The following is a 27772-nucleotide window of genomic DNA, read 5'->3' on the forward strand; positions in this document are numbered from 1 at the left end:
TACAAAAGGAGATTGTGTCTTTTTTCTTCCAAGTATGTTGCATGTATGTCTGAAGAAAAAAACAAACAGATTAATTTAGAGATGAAGACACGTGTGTTGACTAACGATGCTGATTAACCTCCTGACATTCTACCTTTTTATTTGAAAAAAAAGCCTAAAAAGAGAATACATACACATACTATATCTTCAGATTTAGTTCTTATTAGGGAATATATCTTTTAGTACGTTGGTAACGTTTTGCCAGTTTTCAGAAGGACTCTTTCTTCTATTTTCACACATTTTTGAACTGAAATCATCCAAAAAAAAAAAAAAAAAGATTAACAAACTTCTGATAAATCTAAGGATTGTTATTTGCAGCTGTATGTCACTTACTCAATAAAACTATATTTACTGAATAAAACCACACAAAAGAGGCTGAAAATGTCTGAAAATCTTAACTACAAAATGAGATTCATTCTTCAGTTTTCACCAAATAAGTTGCAGGTGTGTCTGAAAATAGAACCAAAGGGAATCATTTAGAGACGAAGGAACGTATGTGTTCACTGATCTCAACTTTTTTGTCCGTTTTCAAGGGTCAGTAATTAAAAACTTGGCCTCTGCTCTGCTCTCTTTGCTTTTAGCATCTGAAACCTGTTTTACTTGATTTGTTGGCCATGTTGTGCTTCAATAAACACAAGGATACAAACAGACCCCTATGAACATGGCTGTTTGTGTCCATGTCACACCTTTGTTGAGCCACAACAGCAACAACCTGGAACCTTGTCCGGCCACACATCAAACTCTACTTATTTTAGAAAATAAGCTGGTGAAATCTCAACCAAGGACTGTATTTTCTTTTGTAATAAATGTGTAAACAAAACTTTACATACACCTGTAAAGACCATGTGTATCATGGCAGTCTTGAGTTTAAATAAACAAACATTTTGGTTATTTTATAGGTTCAGATGGAAACATGACAAATCTGCTGGTTTAAAAATGTACATACAGCAGCGTGAATTAGGGGTTTTGGTGATGTAGAAAGTCGTGCTAATCAAAGCCAGTTCAAAGTCGTAACAGAATTCAATGAAGTTAGATTTAACAATAGTTATTTTAAGCTTATTGATTGTGTCGGGATCATAAAAACACAACTATAAAGGCAGCTACTTTGAATTATCAGAGTTTGAATCAACAACATTTTACTGTAAATGTAAAAATCCTGACAGATCTGGGTTTTGATCACAACATACAGGACATGTAAACATGCCAACGACTGCCAGGCTGACTTCTCATCCTTTCACAAAACAATATCGTGACAGAAAATCTCCACTGATTCTTCCTAGAGCAAGAGTCAGGACGAGTCTGTGTACAGGATCTACTTCAGACGGCCAAAAGCTACCTACTATGGTGTAAGCTGTCATTTTAGGACATGCAAATTTGGATTCTACATGCTAAAGTAGATATATTTGGATACCAAATCCAAGCTCTACGACAGAGGTTTCAAACTACCGGCCCGTGGGCCAATTGAGGCCCGTTAGACGATATTTTGTGGCCCCCTACTTGACACCAAACTTTAGTGTCAGTGCGGCCCACATGTTTTTCTCACATGCACCTACGTGAGTCGTTGCCCTGGGAGTTTTCTTTTTTTTTTTTTTAAATCTCTTGTGGGCTACCACAGCTCAGGCTCATGACAACAACACAAATTAACAACGATAGTCACTTGAAACGTGATTTGGGACTGTCACCGAGTGGAGGGAAAATACATCCTGTCATCCCGTAAAAATGCATGTTGTTGGTTTTGTTTTTTCTTCTATCTGTTTGAAACGCTCTTCTCCACCATGAACTCCAAACTTACTGATGAGCATCGTCAAGCCACACTGAGGGTCTCAGTTGCTTTCTCTCTCAAGCCAAATGTGGCTCAGCTGTGTCAGAAGAAGCGCTGCCAGGTCTCTGGCAGCAAGGAGTAGGTAAGAGGAGCCTATGTTCTGAAGAACCTTTCATGTTCAGAATTGTTATTAATAAAGATTAAGAAGATTGGATCAGTTGTACTTGAAACTCTTTTTTTGTGGAATACTTGATGCGGCCTAGCCTCACCCAGGCTTTACCTCCAGGTAAGTTGAGTTTGAGACCCCTGCTCTACGAGATCATTCTGTGTGAAGATATATGGGACTGCATATCAGAAACGGCGGCCATCTTGCAAACTGACAGCATTTTGAAAATTTTTGCAGCATTGTTTTGTAAAAAATGATCCCATGGTGGACACACAGGGCAGTTTTGGTGCTTTTATGACAAAATGAACATTTTTTTCTTTTCTACTTGACTATTGAGAGCAAGAAAACACTACATTTCTTGTTGTTGTTGACATAGTCGGCCCATAAAGCTGTACGTTGGTCGAACTCACCGCCGCGGTCTCCTTCTCCATCCCGGACACCGTCACGGCCTCGGCGAGCAGCGGCACAGACATGTTGTTGCCACACATACACTGTAAGAGGTGCTGAAATATAAAGAGAATACAGAGAAAGTGTCAAGCTGTATGCAGAAATTAAAAAAAGCTTCACTTTGTAGTTTTCAGGCCTGCATATTAAACACGAGACCTTCCACATGGCAGATTAAAACCGGTAAAGTCTCTTTGATTCCTGCGCCGGCTGAGAGTTCAGTCTGGAAACTAAGCAGCAATTTTCTGGATGATAGATGATTTTAATACGACAAATAGATAGCAAACAGCCTCATTTGCTGCTAATGCATTTGCCCCGAAGCCGTTTCATTAAATTAGATTAAATCGGTTCAATCAGATCAGATTAAATCCAGATGAGACGCTAATTTTTAAAAATGTTTTCCAACAAGTCGCGCGAGCTGCAGCTGATTACTGGAGCTTGTTGTTGGTGTTCAGAGCCACAACATTGCTTTAACAACCTCCAGAACTGTTTAGGAAATTAAAAATCCTTTATTCTACACTGTATACAATAAAATAGATTCCTTTCAAACATGTAATAATTAAACATTGTCCGAGAGAGGAACAAGAACTGAACATCAATTAGAGAAAAGACGCTGAAGAACAAAAGTCAACGTTAATATGATTTTAACAGGAGTTCGTTCATTAATAATACAACAATTTAGACAAATTTCATATATTGTTGGAGTGTGGCTGCAACTAACAAGTACTCTCATTTGTTAAGTTCATAAAAGGGCAGTTTGCACTTTCTCCAAACCCACGGTGATGCCTTCAGTGGCTTGTTTTGGCCAACAAACCTAAATAATTTATAGTTTTTGTCATGTAAAATATAGAAAAGCTGCAAATCCTCACACTCAGTATTGCACACACATGAAATCTGAGGGTGTTTGGTATTTTTTTTATTATTATTTTTTTTTTTACAATTACTGGTCAATTTTGAGATTTTGGTTCCATGTTTAATTTTAGAGAAATCAAAAGAAAACGTCCAAAATTCACATTCAGTTTGTCTTTCATCTTTATCCAACGTTCAGATTTCAGAAAACTTGTCATACAAAAAGAAATTGTCTTATAAAATAATAACGATGCCCTCCTACGTTCACAAAGACTCGTGATATTTTGACATTTCATTTTCTGTTCACTGACTAATTGATCCATGACTAATAGTTGCAGCTCTTCATTATAACTGCTAATTATATAATTGTAGGAAATTCTCTTTAAAGCACAGTAACATCAATATGTTCTGTAGAGCTGCAAGATACCATTTCTGCATTAACATTAAAGTGCGACGTGAAGTAAGCAAACACATGAAACCACAAACGTTTCTGCTGCTTCCTACAAAAAGAAAACTTACAGTTTTCATTTTTTTAATGACTAATCTACAAGAGAAGTCTGTTTCATGGACAACTGGACAATTTACTCTGATTAAACTTGTTTTACTTTATTCACAAAACAGAGTTTGTTGGCACGCAGGCGCCACAATAAAAAAGGCCAGAACGAACAACTCGTTTGAGCATTTAAATCAGCAGCACAAAGCTGCATGACGAGTGCAGAGGCAGATCTGGACGCCGTCCAAAGCAGAAAACTATTTTGGATGCCTCTGCCAGCGTTACGCTGAAAGAGAGACGTTCCAAACGGCTTTTCTTCTAAATAATTTTTCATTTTCTATGCAGATGCACTCCCCTACAAAATCACTGCGGTCATTTAGGATGATTCATTCTCTCTAAACAGTCATGCAGTCCTTGTGTTGCATTTTGTTTTTAGATTAAAAAAAAAATAAAAAAATGTATTGACTGTATAATCCAGCCTCAGTTCATCAGGGGCCTCCTGCTCCACCAGCTCTGATTTGCTTGAAAGTTTTATAGCATTACAGGTGGATATTTATTCAGATATATGTGAATTTTAGTTTTTTTTTGTAAATGATCTGTCATCTAGCGTTCAGGAGGTTTATTTTGCACATTGAAATTTGATCTCAGGAACTATTGAAGATAAAATCCCAGAATGTTTTCCTGTTTTTTCTGATCATGACATTAATTCAGAATCTGCAATATTAGACAAATAAATCAAATAATCTCTGATTATGGGTGAGTTGAAATACTTTTTAAAAATGAAGCCATCATGAAAAATCCCATCTCTGAGCAGAAATTAACAGAAAAACTGGTAACAGCAGAAATCTAGGAGTGATATTTTCTGATCCATGTAGCTGCATGTTAAAACAACACAAAACTAAACATCCCGAATATTTTTAATGTAAAATGATTGGTCACAAAAATGATACTATGATAGAAATGGTATATTGGTTGAATTTGTTTATAATCCCAAACTATAATCTGAGATTATTTCATCTATTTGTCCAATATTGCAGATTCTGGATCAATGATAGGATGAGAAAAAAAAACTGTGAGAAATTCAGCGTTTTATCTTTAATAGTTCCTGAGATGTTGTTTCAAACGGTCTCAGATTTGAATGTGTCAATGAAAGTGCTGAAAGCGGGTTTACATGGAAATTTTAAGATTTTCTACCTCTGAAAGTACCTGACATATCAAGCTAAAAACCTCCATAAATATCCATGTTTCATGCGATAAAATTTTCAGGCAAATCAGAGATAGTTGGGAAGAAATTGTTCTAAAAATCTGATAATTTGAAATGGATTGAGCCATGTTGACATTATTCATAATCCCCACCCATAATCAGGGATTATTTGACCTTCTTGTCTGGTACTGCAGATTCTCAATTGTTGACATGATGAGAAATAACAGAGAAAATTTCAGGTTCTTATTCTGAGTAGTTGCTGAGATATTTCTGGTTTAAACACAACCAAAAAATAATAATTTTAAGTGTCAGAAAGTATTTGATATATCAAGCTAAAACTTCACAGATGCCATTTTAAATATCCATAGTTTATAATGGAAAAGTCCATCAGAGACGGTCGAGCAGAAATCTTTATGAAACATGTGGTGCTTTGAGATAGAATGACCCTAAAGATTAAAAAGCTCATTACAGCCCTCTTCCTCCAAACCCCAGTGCAGCTCACCAGAAGTCCTAAAAAGAGCAGCGCTTATTATAAAACGGGACTCTGCAGACACATGTGCGCTGATCTTTGCATGTAGTTCAGGAAGCCTGAGCGTGTTTTTGACATCGGCGCTGACAATGAGCAGCTCTGTCCAGCCGAGGCTGCTTATCAGTGCAGCCATTCAGCCGCCAGACAGCGACAACAAAGCTGGACATACCGCTCATACACACCAACGCATAATGCAGCTGCTGGACCTCAAACAGCGGTCACGAGGCCGTAATGTGTTTGTGTCGGGCAGGTTTCTGTAGTCAGCAAGTGACGGGACTCATTAACTAAATGAAACACACTCCCCTGTCTTTACTGTAAAGCCGGCGTGAGTCAGCCGTCGATAACAGGCATGACATCAGGTTGTTGTTCTACAGCAGTAAAAGCTCTTAACGGCCTTTAACTTTCCCATGATGCGGGACACGGTGACTAAAACTCGGCACAGGTGGGTCGGACGGCGCCGATGAGTAAACAGGCGATGAGGAGACGCTCCGAGAGGTTAATGTGTAAACCTGCAGCCGGTTTCACTCCACGGGTGTTAAAATTCCACGGCTGATGTTTGTTCTTCGGCGAGTGACAAATTACCGTCTGAAGGTCATTTCTGCAGCCAAAATAGGTGAAAAGTGGGCGTTAATGTGAGATTTAAGAGTCCAAAGTGTGGACCAAAGACGGCTGTTTGTGCTCGGCATCCCGACCCCTGATAAATGAGTAATATCTGAATAGTAAATGGTGAAGGTCAAGCAGGAGGAAACGGCATTTCAGTCGTAAACACTGTTTTGGGGGATCAAATTAAGCTGTCAGAAAGAAAACGTCCACATTAGGAGAATTTTCATCGTTGATAAAGTATTTTCTCCATTAATCAGTCATTTGTTTGGTCTATAAAATGGTACAAATCAGTTTCACAAAGCACAAAAACAGATTCTGAAATGTTTTGGTTTGTCCTTATCCAAAGATGTTCAGTTTACTGTAATAGAGGAGGAAAGAAATCAGAAAATATTCACATTTAAGAAGCTGCAATTAGAGAATTCAGAGTTTTTCTGCTTTAAAAAAGTTCATTAACTGGATTTACCAGCTGCAGGTCTAGTCCACATCTCTGGTTTTAGTGGCAGAATGGAACCGACCACTTTCATCCCATTTATTGAACATTTAAGCTTCACTCTACCAGGTTTTAGAGGGAAACGTTGCACATTTTTACTCCACCACATAGATTTGACAGATATAGTAATGATTTACTTTGCATATTCTGATTTTTACACGAAAAAAACGAATGACATGCTTGAAAAAATATACATTATTAACGATTAAAGGAGTTTAACTTCTTTGAATGTGACGCGTTACACCCTAGAGACATTCATCATGTCTGTGATGCAAAAAGGGCATTTCTGCTATAAACTTCTCACTTGGTTATATTTATATAGCCACTTGGGGCTCAAAGATGGAAATTGAATCGACATTTATTTCTAAAATAAAAAATGCACAGCTCTATTCTCCATTTTGACAAAGTAAAGCTACTTTATTGATCCATGAGTCTAAATATCAATGTAAATTACTATTACATCATTTAGTTGCTGCTTTTCTGCAGAACAAGCATTTTCAACTCAAATGTATAAGACAAGGAACCTTTTAAAACATGATTATCTACCAGTTACTGACAAATAACTGTTTAAATTCACCAAACGCTCAGCAGTAAATAATTGTTTTGTGTCCGCTTTCCTGTTTTACCAGAATTTGGCTGCGAGCTGGCGCCAATTTCCCATCGTGTTTAAATAGATTTAGCTGATAACACTCCTGAGCCACTGGCACGTTAACTGAAGTGAAAGATTTGAGCATTTCCTCCACTGCTGAACATTTTTCTACCAAACATTTTAAGATTTACCGTCGCAGAGTTGTAAATTAGCGTTAAAACCTTTCTTAACAATAACATTTGGCTGCACTCTGGCCTTTTGAAAGAACAGACAGAGATAAAGTGAATGAAAGCAGACGACATGAATGCAGAAGTGAAAGAAAAAAAGAGATAAAGAGAAAAAAAAAAAAAAGATAAGAAGGATGGTGGAAAGCAGGAACGCTGGACAATCTGTTCGAACAAGTAGGACACGCTCTCCGAACACGGCGGCGTATGCAAAAAGGAAGTTAATCACTTATACATCGTGTGGTTTTTTTTCACACCTGTTTGTGTTCAGCAGCATCACAGTGACCCACAACCCAGAGAATGAAACGCTGTGTGGGTTTTCAGTTCACTCTAAGAAACAATGGCTCACTCTCTACACTTCTGGAGGAGGACGCTGGTTAAAAATAGTGTCGCGCTGTGTGAAGGCATCGAGTCCGATTCAGGTTGGGTCTTAAAAAAAAAAAAAAAGCCCCACAAGAAACAGAAAGTAACTTTACTTCATCTATTCCTTGCTGCAGAGTCTATCTGAATAAATCTCTAGTCAGTTTCCTCAATAAACTGCTTAATTAACACAACCTTTATGTTTAAGATTATTTGGTTTTTAAAGGGCATTAATTAGAACGCCTACAGCTGACTGAGGTTATCATGAATTATTAGTCAAAAAATAGTAAATTAACGTAAATCTTGAATTCCCAAAGCTCAAGCTGACATCTTCATGCTCTTCATGTTGTTCATTTTATCCAATAATAACTCTAAAACGTAATTTAAAAGCATATTTACCAGAAGGAAAATGCCAAACTGTCAGATCTGAGGAAACATTTCAGTTTAAAAAATTAGTTCAAAGACAAACAAAACAGCTCATGATTAATCCGTCAATTACCAGATTCATCTACAAATCATGTCTGCTCTAAATCAGTTCTGTCCTTTCTTTTCCCTTCTTTTACATGAATGCACATGTTGTCACTGCAGGTTTTAAACAGTTAAAAGGCTTCTCGTGTGCAGCACAGTGGGGGAGGAACGAGAAACAACACTAGAAAGGGAGATTAAATTGCAAAATGAAACGTCAGTTGTTTGGAAATATTTCGGCTACAAAAAGGACAATGTCGTCTAAAGACGGTTACTCTGTTGTCTTGCAAATATTTCTACTGCATGAGGCAACACAACTAATTTGTTTGACCAGTTTACCACAGAGCTCTGGAAGACGAGTGCAAAACCAGACCTGAATGTTGTCCAAAGCAAAAAAACTATCCCGGATCTTTGCCAGTGTTGGACCATATGTGAGAGTCCCAAACAGTCTTTTCAGCTTTTCACAAACTGCTTTTTATTTTTATTTGCGATGCTCTCCTAACAAAAGCACCCCAATTATTCTAGAACGATTCTTTTTTTTATTTTTCCAAATACTGTTACTGAGGTCAGCTGGTGAAAATTCTCATATTTTTTTCATATCGCAGATATGCAAAATATCGCAATGTCATTTTTTTTCCCATTATTGTGCAGCCCCAGTTTACAGACATAGATTTCCAGATATCAAATCTTGTGATATAGTTAAGTGAGACTTATTTAATTATGACTGAGCAGTAGGAAAAGTCATGTCTCAGCTGCTGTCAGATGACTGTGTAATGACGTTAAGTCAACAGCAGCTGCTTTTAGGAATTAAACTAGAGCCGGGAGACAAAAAGACAGTGATGCCTACTGCCCATAAACACTTCATCGATATCAATTAGAAAATTGTTTGATCGATTAATGGAATTTCAAAGCATCTCCCTCCCTGGCTTATAAACAGCCAATCATGTTGCTTGATAACTGAGCCCTGATCACTCTCCCTGTGCAGGTCTCCTGAGGTGCGCTAGTCTGCGGTCGGGCTTTTTGTCTCCTCTGTCTGCACCCACAAACCTGTCCAGTTGGAGGCTACGGCTGCCCTTGAAAGACAGACTTGACAATCAAAAAACATCCATGCAACCTTAACCTCGAGGTGGTAGGACAGCTACCTCCAAGTTTTACTTGTTGTTTTTCTACATATGCAGTATTTTCCTCATTCAGAGCAATCTGTCCAACATCTGAAATTCCACATGTGGAAGAATCTGAACCAAATATCAACAGTGGTGATGTCGATTTTTATTTTTCTACCTTTGTCCCTACTTTTCTGCACTATCCCCTTTGCTGCTGCAAATTTCCCTGCTGTGGGATTAATAAAGGATTATCCTTTTTTATCTTACTCGCTTGCTTCCACTGATGCACATTACATTAAGGAGATAAGTTAAACCCAGGGGTGTCCTTCGGTTTTCACTCGTTTTCTTAATTTAATGTGCATCAATGTGACGATGATTCATTTTTTCTTATGTGTAAATTTATTTATTTATTTATTTTTCATCGCATTAATGAGTAGCTAGAGTGGTGAACCTTCAAATATTGTCGCCCTTATTAAAAAAAAAAATAGCCTTGAGGCGATGAATAGTCATCGACGTGGATTAAAATAACATCCATTGTGAAACTTTTCTGCCCAGCCCTAAATGAAAACACAGAAAAAGCCGCCCGTGTTGCAGCAACTTAAAGCACATCACGAGTCTCCATCCTGCGTGACTCCAATTGCATTCAAGTCAAACAGTGAAACAGAGGCTTGCTGCTGCAGACACACAACCGGCAGGCTGCTGCTGCTGCAGACTGCTCTCTGCTCAGCGGCCACGGATGGCTGGCAAACAACAGGGTAATATGCGGCACTGAGTGACAGGCATCCCCCCTCCTCCCCACCTCAACCTCCAGCAGCAGCAGCTAACCCTCCTCCCCGCCTGCTGCAGCTAGCCAGCTAGCCGACACCAAGCACACCGCAGTCAGAAGCGATTTTAAAGCCACTTATGTTAGCAAATAAACCGAGCGAGCACCGTTAGCAGAGTCGGAGGAAGCGGGCGGTGCGGGTGTCGAGGCGGACAATGAATGGCTTAGCAATGATACGCGACTCATCCTCAGTAGTGATGGCATTCAGCGGAGCAAAGCCTCTGCTGCCCCAAAAAGACAGACGGACCGACTCTCCGGTTTAATCCCGGTTTAGCTGGCACACATCTACACAATAACCCGGGCTAGTGCTGCTGCAGCTGCTGCTAGCTAATGTCGTACACACATTAATTGCATTGTCTTCTGCCGGTGTCCCTCTTCGTCTACCTCGGGGTGCCGCTACGGTTCAGATTTTGGCCTCAAACCCCGGCAGTTTTTTACAAGAGCCCTTAAGCACCTAAACGACCCGATAAGGCTCGGTTCGGACCGGCATAAAGTGCTTAAATTGACCCCCGCGGCCCGCTAGCTAACACGGATTCATACACTCACCGCTTGCTGTCCCAGTTCACGACGGAGCGGAACTTCCGCTACTGGCCGCTCACAGGCAAGGGGCGGGGCCAGTCGTGACGCAATGACGTCACGGCTAAGCAACGCCCTGCGCCAGGACGTCTTCGCCAAGCAACGCCCTCCTCTGGGTCACGAGCTGCCTGTTTCAGGTTTATTTCAATATTATTTAGTATTTTCGCTTAATTTAAGCACAAATATGACGTTTTAAACTAAGGTGCCCTCAGACTGAGTCCAGTAATATTTCACATTTTTCTTACACTCAACAAATTCCTTGATTTGAAATGAGCAAAAGACTTGATTGTAGTAAATCTAATAGAATTTGCTGGTTATCATTGTCTTCTAGATCTGAGAAGTTTGAAATCATTAAATCAAATTGATTAAAGTATTCCATTATTATACTACTATATTTATCACATTTGAAGACGAAGCACAGCCTCAACAGTTATGCGGTGACTCTTCCTTCTCGTTGCAGACGTCCTTCCTTCTGTCTTTGTGGCTCAACTATGAGTCTGTGTTTGGTCTGGATCTGTCTCGGCTGTGTGTGTCTGACAGCAAAAAGATTTTCTGATCATTTATATTAACGGTTTATGGACAGATAGGAGTACATTTTGAGTCTTGGTTTAATTTCTCTAATGTTCCAGAGAAGCATCTGCTGTTGACATAAGTTCAAAATCTTGTCAAGTTTATTCCTTTGCGCTGCAGACCTTATCTGTTACATACTAAATGTTAAAAACACACCGGTAAGCCTAAAACCTACTTTATATTTCTATTTGAGTCATTATTATTAAACACCACAGTCACCAGCGATGTGAGGAAATCACTTTAGTCCTAAACTTAAATTCTTATTCATGACCCATTTGGAAAGATTTGTTTTCAGTGGGAGTGAACTGACTTAAGGCTGAGTGCCACAGACAGACCAGAGAATTGAAGTAATGAAAGCTGGACTAATGTATTGTTTTCATTACAATTGGTGGCAATAACTAAAATATACAATATTGCCAGCCTTAATCTTTAATTCTTGCATTTAAACATACATTTTTGCTCTTTCATAGACGATGCAAAACCCTAAAGAACTGCACTCAGTCCTGGTTTAAAACAATCAACGTTTGTTCAAATATTTGTTCAACAGCTGTACAAATCACAAAATTAATTAAATCCATGTTTTAAACTTTCTTGGCATTTTGTGAATTACTGTAAATTGTTTTATTCTGTAAATTCTTTATTTTCAAAATATGTTGAAGCGGTAAATCTTGTAGAAGCTTTATAACGAAACAAAAACTGCAAAATATCTACCTGATGATCAACAATAAAGTCGATGAAAACATCAGAGCATTTTAGAAATCAAACAAGTTAGTTCTCTATTATTTTATTGTTTTTCATATACATATTCCAGTTCTTCACCAAAAATCACACACCTTAAAACATTCCAAATGTCTTCCACATTCAGCGACACAATCCTGTAAATGACTCAGAGTGACTGACGACAAACTGCATTTATAACAGAGTGAAATCAAGAATGACATAATGCCTTCAGAAAAAAAAAGGAACGTATGGAAGAGATGCAAACTTTTTAATGAGGTTATAGCAAAATGTATTTGTTTAAAAGCTCTGGAAAAAGGCAAAGTCGGATGTTTATGTACTATTAAGGAGCTCACGGCTGGTTTATATCTGCTGTAAATAAAACACCGCAGCTTGTCTCCACTAACCCTCCTTTCACTCAGATTACAAATATTGTACGTAAATAACTGGGTTAAACCACCAAGCGGCTGTTGGGAATTCATCTCATCACAGAGATAAAATAAAAAACAAAGCAGTCACAAAATGATCCACTAGGTGGCAGAAAAGAACCAGCAGCATTTAGCAGACAATCTTTTGTTTTTACAAAAGGAAAATGATGCAGCACGGGTGTTGGATTTATATTTTTGAAGCATTTGACAATCACTCAAGTAGCATAAACGGCATAGAATCTGTATTTATGCATGTTTTCTGTGTACTGAAGCAGTTACTCAAGCATAATAAGTTTCTTTATTGATTTTATTTAAATGATATTTTTGCAATGTGCGCCGCTAATTTTGAACACAACCAAAGTTTGTCATTAATCAAAAAGTGGTATTGTGTGGTTTCCATGAATGTTTGAGTTAACTCTCTGAACCTCTGAACTCCCAGCAGTTTCTGGCAGATGTTTTTTTTTTTTCCAGGCACATTTTTGCTCATTGTGGACTGATTTTTCACTGCAATATAAAGTCCTGCACCGCTACGGAAACAGAACAACCATGACTAGAAGGAGAGAGAATTATGAAATGTCTTTTGTGTATCTTAACAAAATTATAAAGCAAAAATCCCCAAAACAGGAAAAAAACAAACAAACATTTCTTTCTTTATTTTTACAAAAATTGAAAAATAAAATGAATCAACAATTTTACTAGTGCCCATATGTGTTATCAATCCTGGGGAAAAATTATGGTTCTACATACTATAGATATTTTACTGCTTATATGATATTTCATTAGTTTTCATACTTTCTATCTGCTTTGTGTAAATACAGCCTGTAGTTCAATCAAAAAGTCCTTTCGTCTTTGTTATGTGACCATTGGTTGTAGCCGAGTCAGTAATTTTCCTCATGTCGCACTGAGGAGCGCAGAATTTTTAGTTTTTGACAGAATCTGGTTCAAGCAAACAGTTTATTTTTGCCAATTTTTTTAAATGAGACATGTAGGATACAGCAATTTTGATAAAACATCTCAATTTGCAGTTAGTTACGTTTCCACACATCAAAGTGAGTAGTTCAAGGGCTGAAAGAAAGTTGAAAAGCCAACTTTTCTTCATGTTTTTAAAGTTTCTAGCTGATAATTTAGACACTACCTTGAACACAACACACCTTTCAAACCTGCCGGCTGGTTTTGGGGTTCAGACGGTTGAGAGCCACTGTATTTTGAAGTGATGTGTATCTTTACTTCACAGATTAAACTGAGAACAGCAGAATTTGTCTGAGGGTCAAATGTGTCATGCATTTATTATGAAGCCCACATTAAGCCTTCACGCTTTATTGCCACAGAGAGACAGCTCTGCACTTCCATCAACCTGAAGCTCTCTGCTCTTCAGATTTCAGCGCTTCGTCTCAGTCGACCAACCTGCCGTTCGCAGCGTTGAACTGAATCTTTCTGACAGTCAGCAGACGCCAGTGAAACCTCTCCTCGTCCTCCTCTTCCTCCTCCCGACTCTGTGCAGCTCTCAGGAGATGAAGTTGGTTTGCGGGATGATGCTCTCCACTTTGTGATCTGCAGGGTTTGCCGACGCCTCGTAGTTGCAGATCGTCACTTCATGTCGGTGCGCCTGAAGAGGATAAAGAGGAAGACGGGTTAACTGGCAGCAAGGACGAGAGATTTCTGGGTCTTTTTAGCTCCCGTCACATTTTTACTCACTGTGGGCTCATTTTAACTGCAGTATATAAAGTCCTGCACCTCTGTAGAAACAGCACAACCATGACTAGAAGGAGAGAGAACTTAAACATGTCTTCTGTGCAGAATGACAGTTATGATGCCATCAATCATTTAAAAAAAAAAAAAAAAGAAAAAGTTGAATTTCACTGATTTTGTATTTTAGAAAAAAAAATTACCAATTGTGCAAAACTAGGAAAAAGAGAGACTCCACATAATGTAGATATTTTCATTTCTTTCCACACACGTCTGCTAAAACACGGCCTGCAGTTCAACCGAGACGTGATGTTTCATTGCAGCTGAGTGAATAACTGCGACTCAGTTGTTCTGAGGAATGCAGAATGTTTTGTTTTTTACAAAATCTGGAGTAAACAGTTTCTTTTGAGTGATATTTAAAATCACACATGTAAAATAATCAATAATAACAAATGATTTTCATGAAATATTAGAAATAAAAGCTTAGAATGAGCTAGCTTTTCGATGGAGCGGTATGTTGCACATTAGTGCTTTAAGGACCATCAGAAAGTTGAAAAGTCTGCGATTATTTTGATTTTTACAGTTTCTGGCTCTTGTAAACGATGTATTTTTGGAGATTTTTAAAACGCAACAAGGCTATACAATCTGTCAGCAGGTTTTGGGCGACAGAAGCTTAAAGCTGTGGACCGTATTTAAAGATGGATGACTGCCTGGAGTTGACGTTAACATAATGTGGCCATGTTGAGCTGGTGGAGGTATCGAGGTCTTGCTTTCTGCCTCAGAGCACAACCGATTTATGGAAAAAAACAAAACATTGATATGTAGCTAGTTAGTTTGATAACTATCATCTACAAATCATTTCCCCTCTTAATGCACAGCAGCACCTGTTTCTGATATATATAGGATTCATTATTATACTGTGGGAAGAAGTGTCGATAAGTCAATAAACCAGTTTGTAATTCAGACTTAATAAACATACAGAAAGGCAGAGCTGAGGAGAAGAAACAGCCGGTTATATACAGTGGATGATGTAGCTGCACACGGCTGAAATGAGAAGCTTCTGTCGTTCTGATGATGCACGGATACGATCCATCCACTAAATCATGCAAGATGACAGTAAGTATTCTTTAAAACCACAAAGAATCGTCCCATATGGTTGAAAAGACTGAACTGTGAGTCTCAGCGTCAGAAGTACAGACTTTGTAAAGAGCTTTCACAGCTGTTGCGTTGCATCAACAGACAAACTAAGGAGTGAGACGGCAGCTTCAGAAAGAAGCCAAATATTTGAGGAAAGAATTCGCTGCCCTGAGGATGAAACACGAGGCAAAATAAAATCTCCTGTCGGTATATTTACGACCGTGCAGCCCAACGAAGCATTGACCTGAACACAGTGTTTGTTTATCAGGACGGATTCCTGGAAACAGTCAAGACTGAATTCCTGCATGAAGGAGCAAGATGAAGATTAATAACATCACTAATGAAGGTAATGGAAGGAAAGTATATGCAACTGCTGCCAGTTTATTACCTACAGCTCGCTTAAAGTAATGCTGTCTAATATTACAGTCCTGCAAAGGGTTTAAACTGGATTCTTCTTGATGCTACAGTTTGTGCTGCTGACAGATGTTTCTAGTATTTAGTCCTCACAAACATATTGATCTCTACGACAGAATTTCAATATTAATGAGGCTGCAAGAAGGAAAATTGGAAAAAAAAACAAAACCGGAAGAATGAAATTCAAATCAAATAAAATGAGGAAAGGCTGTCTGATAAACGTATGTCTTACAAGAGATGCTTTTCTCATTTTTTTTTTAAAGCAATATCTGGCACAAGAGTGTCGTTTAGGACTAATAAAGTTCTACGTTTTCATGTGACAGAGCTGGACAGTGCAAAGTTTACATGACACACGTTGGCCACATCAGAGGGTTAAAATAAACATATCAGATGATCAGAAAAGAGAACAAACACAGAGAGGATGCAGCACACTGACGCCGCTTCGTGTACGACTCAGACTGACCTCTGAATATTCTCCTCTGAGGCCGATGTAATAAACCCGAGTGTTCTCTGCTCCGAAGTTCCTGGAGACGTGGATGGAAAGATGCTGAACGTTGGAAAAACGGGCGATCCTGAAAACAGCGAGAGAACAGAAGACGATTCAGTTCAAGATCAAATACACCAGGGGTGCAACGGTACTCGTATCTGTACTGTAAATCTTTTAAATTGGCCTTTTTTTTATTAGTAGAATTATTGACAGACTTCAGTACGAAAGACAAAGTCCGTTCAGTAAACTGGTGTTTATTAAAAAAGAAAAGAGGCACTTTAATGTAGTTTCTCATTTCTGCTGCACTGAAAACCAAACAGTGATGTCAAAACAGAGACATGCATCAAGCTTTTAGTTTACTGTTACACCCCTAAGACTCACAGAATATACAGAAATATAAAATGTATGAATAGAAATGAATGGCATGCAGCTGTGAAGAGCGTTTGAAGGCTGACAGGACGAAGCAAATGTGTTCAGGATGTGTGTAATAAATGAATGAATGTACAAGAGAAAGAGAAAGAGGACTGAGTTGTGTTTTAAACGCTTCTATGATCAGATTGAATTTCAGAGCAACCAAGCTGCATCTCTTGTGTAACTGGCTGATGGAAAACACAAACTGCATTTTTTTAATACAAAATCTGGTCCCAATGGTTATTCATTTATTTTTTGTTGCTGAATTTCTAAATGAGACAGTAGAATATTGTGATTTTAATGAAATATTAATAATTTTATACTCAGCTTTAAGCTTTCTGAACGAATCGAAAGTCACACACGAACATTTCCAGAATTGTCGGGAAATTGAAAACCTGACGATTCTTTCTGTTTTTACAGTTTCTGACTCTAATAAATGGTGTATTTGTGGTGATGTTTTAAACAGTGACATGACTTTTAAACCCACTGGCAGGTTTTGAGTTTCAGAGGGTTCATTACAAAACAAAAGCAGCTCGTATAATATTTCACATAACTGCAGATTATCAGTTGATCACAAATCTAAAAGCTGCATCTGTACAACACAAACCTTAGTTTGGGTTCATGAACAACCGGGTTACTTGGAAACTAATTTTTTGGGGGTCAGATGGTGAATTTTTTTGCAAAAAGCAACTTAAAGCACCTTTAGTGGGTCAAATGTGTTGTTTCCATTAATTTTTTCTAATTTGACACTTCTAAATGTGCATAGAAACACATTTATAGACTTACAACAGCAAGACTGTATATTTATTTTGTGTTAGAGTTTTCTTTTCTTTTCATATTAATACTTTTTGTTTTATTAAATATCTTTACTCCCTACTTCTTTAAGATTTTTGATTGGGAGCATCTGCAACTGAAAGCAATTTCCCCGAGGGGATCAATAAAGTATTTCTGATTCTGATGTTAAAGAAGCACAGATGTTGAGAGCAGAAAGTCTGCATCGTGGGCTTCACACTGTATTCTGTTGAGTTGTGTAGTTTGATTACTTTGTGGGATACTCCAGCTCAGCCACCGGGTCTCTGTTGAGTCTGAAGGCCTGCTCTGGTTCTCTGCCGGTGTCATCAAACGACATCTGAGGGATGTTCTTGTACCTATACAGAGAGAAACAACAACAGGAGAGTTTAAACTCGATGAATCCGTAGAGGTAGAAGTGGTAATAAAAGAAAAGACAGCTGAGTTTGTTTATTCTCCCCTCCTGAATGAACAAAGTACGAAATCTAATTTAGAAAAACAAAACCAGATTCTCCTGCTTGGTTTGTTTCCGTAACGTCAAACATGTAGAGTCGAGATCACAGAAGCAGAAACTCACAGTCTGATCTCAGCAGGATGGGATTCGTTGTCTTCTCCGGAGATGATGATTCCTTTCAGCTTCACGCTGCCGGTGAACCTGAAAGAGAGGAAACGGAGTCAGCAGGCCGAGAGCGAAAACACAAGATGAAGATACAACCAGAGACGCTTTGGGGCAAAATCACAAGAGCGACTTCTGCTCGACCATCTCTGACTTACCCGCTGATTTTAGAGCACAAAATATGGATATTTAGAAAGATATTTACTGACTTTGAGCACATCTCACACACTGAAATATGAGTTTATTTGAACGACAATATCTGAAATTTCTGTTTTTTAAAATTTCATATCATGTCATTAATTCAGAATCTGTAACATCAGAGAAGTAAATCAAACAGTCTCTGATTATGGGTGAGTTCAAATATGAAAAAAACACTGAAGCTATTATGAAAAGTCCCATCGTTGAGCATATTAACAAAAAAAAAGATAAAACCAAAGTCACAGCTTAAAGTGTGAGAACATTGGCATATATAATAACTGAAGAGTTTAGCTTCAAGCATCTCTTCCAAAGAGTAAATGAATAGACAACAGTTTCTTCTTTAGCCTACAAATTGGGGTCTGAAAATGAAAAATATGCCCAAATGAATAAATATATTTTCTCCTTTTTTTAAATTTTTGTTGATTTAGAGAATCATTTTGAGACTCTACTTGGATCAGACTATCTACCGATACTTTTGTTTTTGTGATCCAAGTCATCAAACCTGCTCAATCAGTTATGGAAGTTCCACAAAAATTATTTACCGTTTTATTTTTGTGATCAAGTAATTCATATTAAAAGTATTCTACATGTTTAGTTTTGTGTTTTTGTGACCTGCAGCTACATGTGGTTCAGAAAACATCACTAGTTGATTCCTGCATGACCAGTTTTTTTTTTGTTAATCCGTGTTCAAAGAAAAAACTTTTCACGACGGCTTCAATTTTTGTAATATTTCAAATCATCCATATTCAGAGATTTATGTGAGCTAATTGTCCAATACTACAGATTTTAAATCAATGAGAAATAACAGTGAAAATTTCAGATTTTTATCTTCAATAGTTCCTGAGATGTTGTCGTTCCAACAGCCTCAAATTTCAATTGTGAGAAAACACCTGAAAGCAGGTTAACGGGCAGCTTTTTAAAATGTTTTATCTCAGAAAGTGCCACTAAAAATTTCATAGATACAATTTTAAATACATACAGTTCGTGATAAATAAAAATGAAAGCAAATCAGAGATGGTCAAGCAGAAGGCAAAAGATGATTTGAGATCGTTTGTCATTTATCAGGTAAACTGTGCATCTAAAGAGCAAAATTCAGCAGGTGAGTGTTTGTGGTCGTTTCTAGGAAAACTAACTATGATCCACTCAAATGCAGACGTTCTTTTCCAAATCTGTGTGCAGAGGCAGCAGCTAAAGTCGCCTCGAGGACTTACGGGATGTTGAAGAGCAGCTCTTCGTCCGCGTCGCTCTCCACAAACTACGAGGACAAAAAAAAACAACAACCAGTTATTTCTTCTCAGACACGTCGGCTTCAGTCGCAGCTTCTGATTTCTGTTTTATTGTTTGATTCGCTGACAGTCGCCAGATTCAAGGTTTTTCATGTCGCCTACTTACTGACGAAGAGCTTGAAGAAAGACAATGTTTACTTTTTTCCAGCTTGTCCAGTGTGAAGGTTTTTTATCCTTTTAGTTCCCAGAAATGACGGTAAATTGATTATTTTTGGGTTTGGGACAAAAACAGACCTTTGAAGGCAGCAGCATGAGACAGAGTAAATTATAAAAGATGTTATTCAGATAACACAACATCTGATCCTCCTCGCTTTCTCTGTCTGAGACTTCTTTCATTTTTTTATCAGTTTAAGGGTTTTACGTGGAGTTTTCTTTTCAGGAATTAAGGCTCTGAGAATATAAATCACTTCAATGTAAAACCGCTTGAAGCAAACGTGTGATTCGTCATAATGTGCAAATAAAACTGACTCAACGTGGCATTTTCTGCTATTTTAAAACATTTTATAGACAAATCAGCAATAAAAAAATAATCAGAAGTTGAAGTTAAAATAGACTTTTTCTGTCCGGTTAAGGTTTTGGATCTATAATCCAGTGTGAGTGGTTTTTATTCTAATCTTCAGTCAATACAAAGAAACACTTAAAGTTGACAAACTGCATTTCGACGGTATAAAACTGCTCAGAGGTGACGTTCATGATCAGTTCATCTGTTTCCTGGTTAAATATTCTGTCCATACAAAGCGACTAAACAGTGGAATAGTAACATTTGCAATCTTAAAACGTCTTGTTTTGTCTGACCAACCGAAATATATTCAGTTTTCTGTGGTGCGTGACAAATAAAAGCAAAATATTCTGACATTTCAGCAGCTTCATGTCTATTCACGGCTGTTTTGTGTCTCATTTTGGTCTGTTGTGGTCATCTTATATACCTTTGTTGTTATTTTACATGACTTTGGTGGTTGTTTTGCATGTCTTTGTGAGTTTAGCATATTTTTGTCGCCACTTTGTGGTTGTTTTGAGTCTCTTTTTGATCACTGTGCATCTCCTTGTTGTCATTTTGTGTCTTTTGTTCGTCATTTTGTGACCCTTTGTGCCAGTTTTGTGTCTCCTTGTAGTCATTTTACACATCATTGTTGCCTTTTTACGTAGCTTTGAACTCGCTGTGCATCTGAATTTGGTCTTTAGTGGCCAGTTTGAGTCTTTTGTGGTCATTTACAGCTCCTTTTACATCGTCTTTGGTGCTCGTTTTGTAAATCTTTGTGGTCACTTTCAAGTCTTTGCAGTCATTTTGAGTCTCTTAGTAGCCATTTTATGTCTCTTCCTGGTAATTTTATATATCGTTGCTGCTGTTTAACTTGCTTTTAAGGTTGTTTTATGTCTCATTTTGATCTTTGGTGTTTGGTTCCATCTCTCTGTGGTCGTTTCATGTCTCTTTGAGGTAGTTTTACGTCTTATGTTGGTCTTTAGTGCTCCTTTGTGTTTGTTTTGTGTTGCTCTGTCATTATTTAGTGTATCTTTGTGGTCATTTTTTGTCTTTGTGTGGTCGGTTAGTGTCTTGTTGTGTTCATTTTGTGTTTTGAGGTTGTTTTCTGTATCTTTATAGTCATTTTGAGTCTTGTGTTCATTTTGAGTCGATTTGTGGTCATTTTGTGTTCTTCTGTTGTTCTTGGTGTCTCTTTGTTGTCCTTTAATGTCTCATTAAAGTAGTTTAACATCTTATTTTGGTCTTTAGTGGCCCTTTGTGTGTCTTTGTTGTCATTTTGTGTCTCGCTGTGGTCCTTTAGTGTCGCTTTGTAGTAGTTTTGCGTCGCTCTGTCATCATTTAGTTCATCTTTGTGGTCATTTTATGAATCTTTGTGGCCACTTTGTGTCTATTTGTGGACATTTGACATGTTATTGTTGTACATGTCTCTGAGGTGGTCTTTGGAACCATTTTGCATCTCTTTGTGGTCAGTTAGAGTCTTATTGTGTTCATTTTGTGTCTCTCTGAGGTCGTTTTCTGTATCTTTATGGTCCTTGCGGGTCTATTTGATGTCATTTTGTGCTCTTCTGTTGCTCTTAGTGTCTCTGTGTGCTCCTTCAATGTCTCTTTCATGTAGTTTAACATCTTATTTTGGTCTATAGTGCTTGTTTGTGTGTTTTTGTAGTCATTTTGTGTCTCTCTGTGGTCCTTGTGTCTAGTTGTCTTTGTTTTGTGTCGCTTTGTCATCATATAGTGTCTCCTTGTGGTCATTTTAAATCTCATTTTGGTTTCTTGTGGTTCTTTAATGTCTGTTTGAGGTAGTTTTACATCTTATTTCAGTCTTTAGTGTTCGTTTGTGTCTCTGATGTCGTTTTCTGAATCTTTCTAGTCATTTTAGGTCTTGTTGTGTTCATTTTGGGCCTATTTCTGCTCATTTTGTGTTCTTCTGTTGTTCTTTGTGTTTCTTTAAAGTAGTTCAACATCTTATTTTGATCTTTAGTGGTCCGTTGTGTGTCTTTGTAGTCATTTTGTGTCTCTCTGTGGTCCTTTAATGTCTCGTTGTGGTTGTTTTGTGTCGCTCTGTCATCATTTAGTGTCTCATTGTGGTTATTTTGTGTATTTACCTCCCAGCTGAACCTCGAAGCTTAGTAAAGTTTAGTAACTGCGCAGCCGCACTGCGTCGCCCTCAGCGGGCTCTGACAGCAGAGCTGCCCGGCGGAGAGGCTCCGCTCGGCCGTTACCTTGTCCCGCTCGTTCCGCTGGTCCCAGGGCTTGAACACCAGCCTGCCGTCTCCGTCGCGGCTCTCGTTCAGACACTGCAGCTTCTCCAGGTCGATCCGCCGGTACAGTCCGTACTCCAGGCCCCTTTCCGCGGGCTCGTGTTCGCCCTCACACCCGCAGCCGTGTCCGTGGCCGTGACCGTGACCGTGGCCGGACATCGTGGAGCTGAATCCGCTGCTCTCCGTCCCACAGTACCGGGAGAAATGAAGCAGAGCGCTCCGTCAGAGCGTTTTTATAACGTCAAGTGAGATCAGCAAGTTTCAGTTCACAGCGTGAAGCGGAGCGACGTCCGCGTCAAGGCGCCAGAAGTGACGACGAACTGACGGGGAGAGACTTTCAAAGTAAAACCAGCTGCTTCCGTTAATGACAATTTTACACCTTTTCAGTTCAACGCGCTTCATTAGCGTGAATATTATGTTAATATTACCAAAGCAATAATAATGATGAAGCTACAAAACAAAACAAACAAAAAACAGACAATCAAAGCAACAACATAATTGTATTTAGTGGAACAAACAGACTCATTAGGCCAATAAAAAGAATATAGTTAAAGTAGAACCATTATAAGAAATCAGTTAAATAGTTTAACTGACTCTATTTGACTTTTCGTAGTTAATACTTTATAATGAAATGTTTTATAAAAGTTTATAACGAAAATCTAAACTATTACATTTAAAGCAAAAGTTACCAGAAATACACTCTTTTCATATGAACAAATTAGGAAGCGTGTTTTACAAATCTTCAGTTATATTATTGTGTATTTTACCTGTATTTATCCACACAAGTGGTAATTTTATGTGTATATTTCAATTTATTGCTGAAAACACTGTTGCCCCATAGCAATTATCCTTTAATATATTTACACTTTAACTGACTTTTAATATCTTCGAGAGCACTTTGTAAAGCAGCTCCTTCAGCTTTAAATAGAAATGTAATGGAACGAGTGCACAAAAGGGATCTAAGATGTGTTCCAACACACATTTTACTTTAAAGAGAATTGTCCCTCACAGGAAGTCCTCCTCTGCAACATTGCGGCCACTTTACCTTCACGAAGAGCAAAACAGAAGTGGTCCGCTCTCTAATTGGTTCAGTTTCTCTGCCACCAAACGTCCAAAGTGTCGCAAAAACGTTTCGTCACGTTAATATAAGATATTCCATAAAAACAGACAAAAATCAATATAAACGCTTTCATTTTCTAATATCAAGAGCAGAAAATGTTTATTATGAAATCTTTCGTTTCTCAGAATGTTTATTCGTTGATGTGTAACCTGTATTTTGTTCCTTTGAAGAATAAAAGGTTCATTATTTCTTTCTTTCTTTTTTAAAAGAAAATTGTAGAGAAAAAATATTGCATTGAATATTTAAATTTAAAAATATACATATATATCTTTCTTACCTTGTCAGTCATGTTGAGAACCAGCAGGGATATTTCTTGGTTTGAGGTTTACTGCTGCAACATGAAGTTGCACAATTGCACAAACAGGAACTGCTTTACGCCAACACAATAAATAACAGGTTTCATTGCCAAAACACTGTTACTTTTTAGTTATCAGAACATAAATGCAGATTTTTGCATTTTAGCTGCCACATTCACAAAAAAACAACAATGCTTTCCATTAACAATACTGACCAATTTCAGTGTAACGTGAGAATAAATGTCATGTTATTTAAAACCTTCAGGACAGACGGGCACTTAGCACATCTCTAGTGACTGTTTCTCCATATTACTTTTATTCATTTTATACTTTGTATTTAAAAATGTTTTTCTCTCACTTAAAATGGAGGCTTTAAATGATTTTTTTCTTTCTTTCTACACATTATATGCTGTATTTAAAGCACTTTAAATTGCCTCCATGTATGAATATTTTGTAATTTGAATAAACTTGCCTCACTTCATCTCGTCCTCTGCAGACTTTGTGAATCAGTAGACTCATTTAGACAGAAATCAAACTGTGATAATCATGTTCTCAGGTTGGATTTATGTTGAACAGATCACAAAAACATTTCAACACTGACAGTGTTTAAGGGCAAAAAGTCAATTTTAATAAAAATGACCATATAACATTTATTAAAATCTAATAAAATTACAATTTTTAATCTACTTCCGTTCGGGCCCATGTTGTGGGGTGTCAGGTCCCAGTGTTGAAAATAAATACATCTCATCATCATCATCATCATCATCATCATCCTCATCATGAAGCTGCAGACGTCCCATTACCTTCCTTCCTCGGCTCTCGTTCAAACTGTCACAGTGAAGCAGATAGAAACAGCGACGCACACATTCGACAGCAGGAAAACATGATCTGAAGCCACAGCAGGGTTAAAATAAGTCATTGATATCATTTCAGCCCTACACACTGAGAAATGCACCAGGCAAAACATGATTGGTTTCCTTTAAAAAGCGGAGTTTCCCACCAGCCAGCTGACGTCTCGGGTGTCGAGCATCATGCAAGAGACAGAACAACAAGTTTTCCTACGTAGTGTTTCGTTTTGGTCGGAGACGAAAATAACCAATGACTGTTGTTTAAATTAAAAGTATTTACTGTTTGACACTTTGGGAAAAATGCTCATTTGTTTTCTTGAAGAGACTCAGACGAGAAGATCGCTAACTTCTCTTGTCTCTGTTTGATAAATAGGGCGCTAGCGGCTGGTTAGCTTAGCTTAGCACAAAAACTGGAAACAGAGGTGAACAGCTACTCGTTTTCTGTTAGACGGTGACAAAATCTGCCTATGAACATCTCTACAGTTCACTAATATTTGCATTTTACATGAGGTTATGCATCAGTGTTGCATCTACAGAAGGTCCAAAAGATGCATACGGTTGTCCACTGGTTTGTACATTACTTAGTGAAACCCCACATTTTACATTTAGCCATTGCCATTTTGGATTTTTGTAACCGGACGTGGTAAGTGGGAGGTGGAAGAACCCAGGCACACCCATTCGACAGTGACTTATCCATCACTAGCTAGCTTCACCCTCAACCGTACTGGGCTTTATCGTCTATTTTACTCTAAATTAGTCCACAATTTGCCAAAATGAACATCATGCTGTATTGAAGGGGACTTTAAACAAGCGATTGAGATCATAAACTCATTTGGAAAATGTTTACAGAGGTTATAAATTAAGTTGGAATTTTCTCATAGACTTCTATACAATCTATACTGGTTTGCAGTCAGATAAGTCGCCCCCTGCTGGCTGGCAGAAAGAATGCAGGTTTAGATTAATTTCATCACTTTACAGACTCAGAGGAGACACTGTTGCAGTGATGTTACTTCATTCTTTAAAACAGATGAAAGAAAAGCAAAACTTGAGTGTATTTGGTGGACGTTTTAGCTCAATTTCCAGCCTCTGCAGTGTCACATTTTCAAAACAATCACGAGTAGACATGAGGTTCTTGGCTTTTCCATGTCCATCCTTAAAACTGGAGTTCAGGATAAATCAATATCTGTTACAGTCAGCGTAAATGAGTTCACATTACGCTAACTGAATCCTTGACTACACTCTGTTGTAGTTGTTGTCATACTACTTTCTAGTTTGCTTGAAGGACTCAGTTCCATACATGCACAGTAGGCGTCCAAACCAAATTTTGCAGATTCGGGGAGATGACAAAATTGTCAAGTGGGCTCTCGTGTACTTGTGGACATAGAAAGTATGAAACTGTCTTCAGCCAATCAGCACCAGGTATGTCTCTCTGTATTTTGCACTAAAAGCGACGCATCAACTGGCAATGAAAAGGAGAGACGCGGTAACTCAGAGTACGATGAAGCCTACGTAGAAAAAAGTTTCTGAGGCTGCAGATAAAAAAGAAACTCAGAGTTCAGAGGAAGGAATACGGTCTAAAAACCAAATCAATCAGCATACTTTTTAAAAAGCACAAATTGACAGTATTTGTGTAATTACCCTGACTGCCAGAAGGGGGAGACAAAAGCAGGTTTAAAAATTGGAAAACATCTAAAAATACCGACTGAAGGGCAACGTTAAAAAGTGAAATTGAAAATTAAAAACCTTGCATACGACTACATCTTGGTTGGCTGCTTCACCAAAGAGCTTATAACCCTGTAAATCTACAAATTGCTGTTTGTTTTTTTTTGTTGCTTTACTTGTGAGTACAGAATAAATAACATGTTTAAAGGTTCTGTTTCCAGTCTTTGAGCTAAGCTACGTTAGCCAGCCGCGGGTGAAACAGCGAGACACTGATCTTCTCTGATATCTCCGAGCAACAAGTAAATCCCCCCCAAAAATGTGCAAGAGTTTGTTTAAAATCATCTCCTGATAAACAAGAAAAGGTAACAGACTGTGTGTTTGTGAGTTCCGTAAAAAGTTGTCTTTTTTTCCTTTTTCTTTCTTGACGTGTTTTTCTAAACACAAACCATTTGACCGTCATTTAGGATTTAAATACTTAATTAACGGCACCCCGACACTGAAGTCACCACAAAAAAACAAAACAAAGGAGGAGGAAGAAGGAGAAGAAGAAGAAGAAGAAGCCAACCGTTGCTCCACCAATACTGTAAAGTTCATGTGTGTGTTTGGTGGGTGGAGATCAAAGTGGAGGAGGGTTGTGTGTGCAGGGGGGGAGGGTTTCCAGTAAAATTTAACTCAACTTAAATTAAAAACACAGTTGGAATTCATGAAATACATTCAGTCTCTTTCACACTATCGGCGGGAGAATCTGTTCTTGAACGCTTTGATAGTTTTGGCCATCATGGGGGCGATTTCTGCAGGAGGGACGACACAGTTTAAGAGATTTAAAGGAGCAAATACTGGAGGATTCTTGTCTTCTTGTTGGTTAAGGGAAGTTGACTTACTTTTGACCTGTGGTTTGTCCCGGGCAGCGTGACCTCCTGCTGCTGCCGCTGCTCCTCCACTCGGTGCTGAAGAGCGAGACGATCCAGGCGAAGGGTTGAGTTGGGAGGAAGAGGAGCGGCTTGATTCACCCGAGTAGTCTGTGGCGGGCGCCCTTATTCTGAAGGAGACAGGAAGAAGGACAAGCTGTGTTGAATATATGATAAAACAAAAAATACTGGAAGTTTTAGTAGACTTTCTGCGTGACCAGCTGATCAGCAGTTTTGTTAATTCTAGTCGTATTTATTCTTATTTTATTCTTGAACTGCGTACTCGACAAAACACAACATAGAACAGAAGAAAGTACACCGATGTGAAGTATCACTTAAATGTCAGATGGTTCAAAACTGTATCACCTCTCAGTAATAACTAACTTCTTAGTTGAACAGTTGAGTATTTGCTCTGATATGTAATGAAAAACTTGCAGTCTAGATTCCCGATATTAAAAATACAGCCCCCACAGGAGGAACTCGACGCAACAAAAGTCACATTTCAGGAAACTAAACCTCCTCAGCATGAAGGACACCAAAGATGTTCTGTCATTCTTAAGAAAATGTTGTTTCCAGCTTCTCTTTGCAGGAGGAGTTGGATTACTCAACATTTCTTCTTTAAAATACTTCAAAGGCGTACTATTGAATTTTACTTTATTGTTGTGTAGAAATTCTCATGATTTTGCGCTTTGAATGCTGGAATATTCGTCTTCTTCAAGCTTCTGTAGACTGAGAGTCATT

At 38.2% G+C, this 27772-nt stretch overlaps 2 protein-coding genes and 1 long non-coding RNA gene across 3 annotated transcripts in view; all 3 read right to left on the reverse strand.

Moving 5' to 3' along the window:
- The window catches only part of lypla2 (lysophospholipase 2), a 22418-nt gene extending 11673 nt beyond the window's left edge, over positions 1-10745 (reverse strand). The window contains exons 1-2 of the mRNA XM_008304447.1: positions 10690-10745; positions 2378-2470 (exon numbers count right to left, since the gene is read on the reverse strand). Coding sequence (XP_008302669.1) covers positions 2378-2455 — 78 coding nt within the window. The 5' untranslated portion in view covers positions 2456-2470; positions 10690-10745. The remainder of the gene's footprint in view (positions 1-2377; positions 2471-10689) is intronic.
- A 2944-nt stretch (positions 10746-13689) lies between these two features.
- Positions 13690-22522, reverse strand: LOC103374372 (PITH domain-containing protein 1). Its single transcript, XM_008304450.1, has 6 exons — positions 22159-22522; positions 19384-19427; positions 17936-18013; positions 17613-17717; positions 16135-16243; positions 13690-14040 (listed from the first exon to the last, which is right to left on the reverse strand). The coding sequence occupies exons 1-6, from the start codon at positions 22354-22356 to the stop codon at positions 13939-13941; spliced, it is 636 nt and encodes a 211-aa protein (XP_008302672.1). The 5' UTR covers positions 22357-22522; the 3' UTR covers positions 13690-13938.
- A 1635-nt stretch (positions 22523-24157) lies between these two features.
- Positions 24158-27192, reverse strand: LOC103374373 (uncharacterized). The gene is made up of 2 exons (XR_521122.1): positions 27005-27192; positions 24158-26914 (listed from the first exon to the last, which is right to left on the reverse strand). It is a non-coding gene; the product is annotated as an uncharacterized LOC103374373 (long non-coding RNA).
- Between the last annotated feature and the right edge of the window lie 580 nt (positions 27193-27772).

Source organism: Stegastes partitus, unplaced genomic scaffold, assembly GCF_000690725.1.
Source record: "Stegastes partitus isolate 25-593 unplaced genomic scaffold, Stegastes_partitus-1.0.2 Scaffold2225, whole genome shotgun sequence".
Taxonomy (NCBI): Eukaryota; Metazoa; Chordata; class Actinopteri; family Pomacentridae; genus Stegastes; species Stegastes partitus.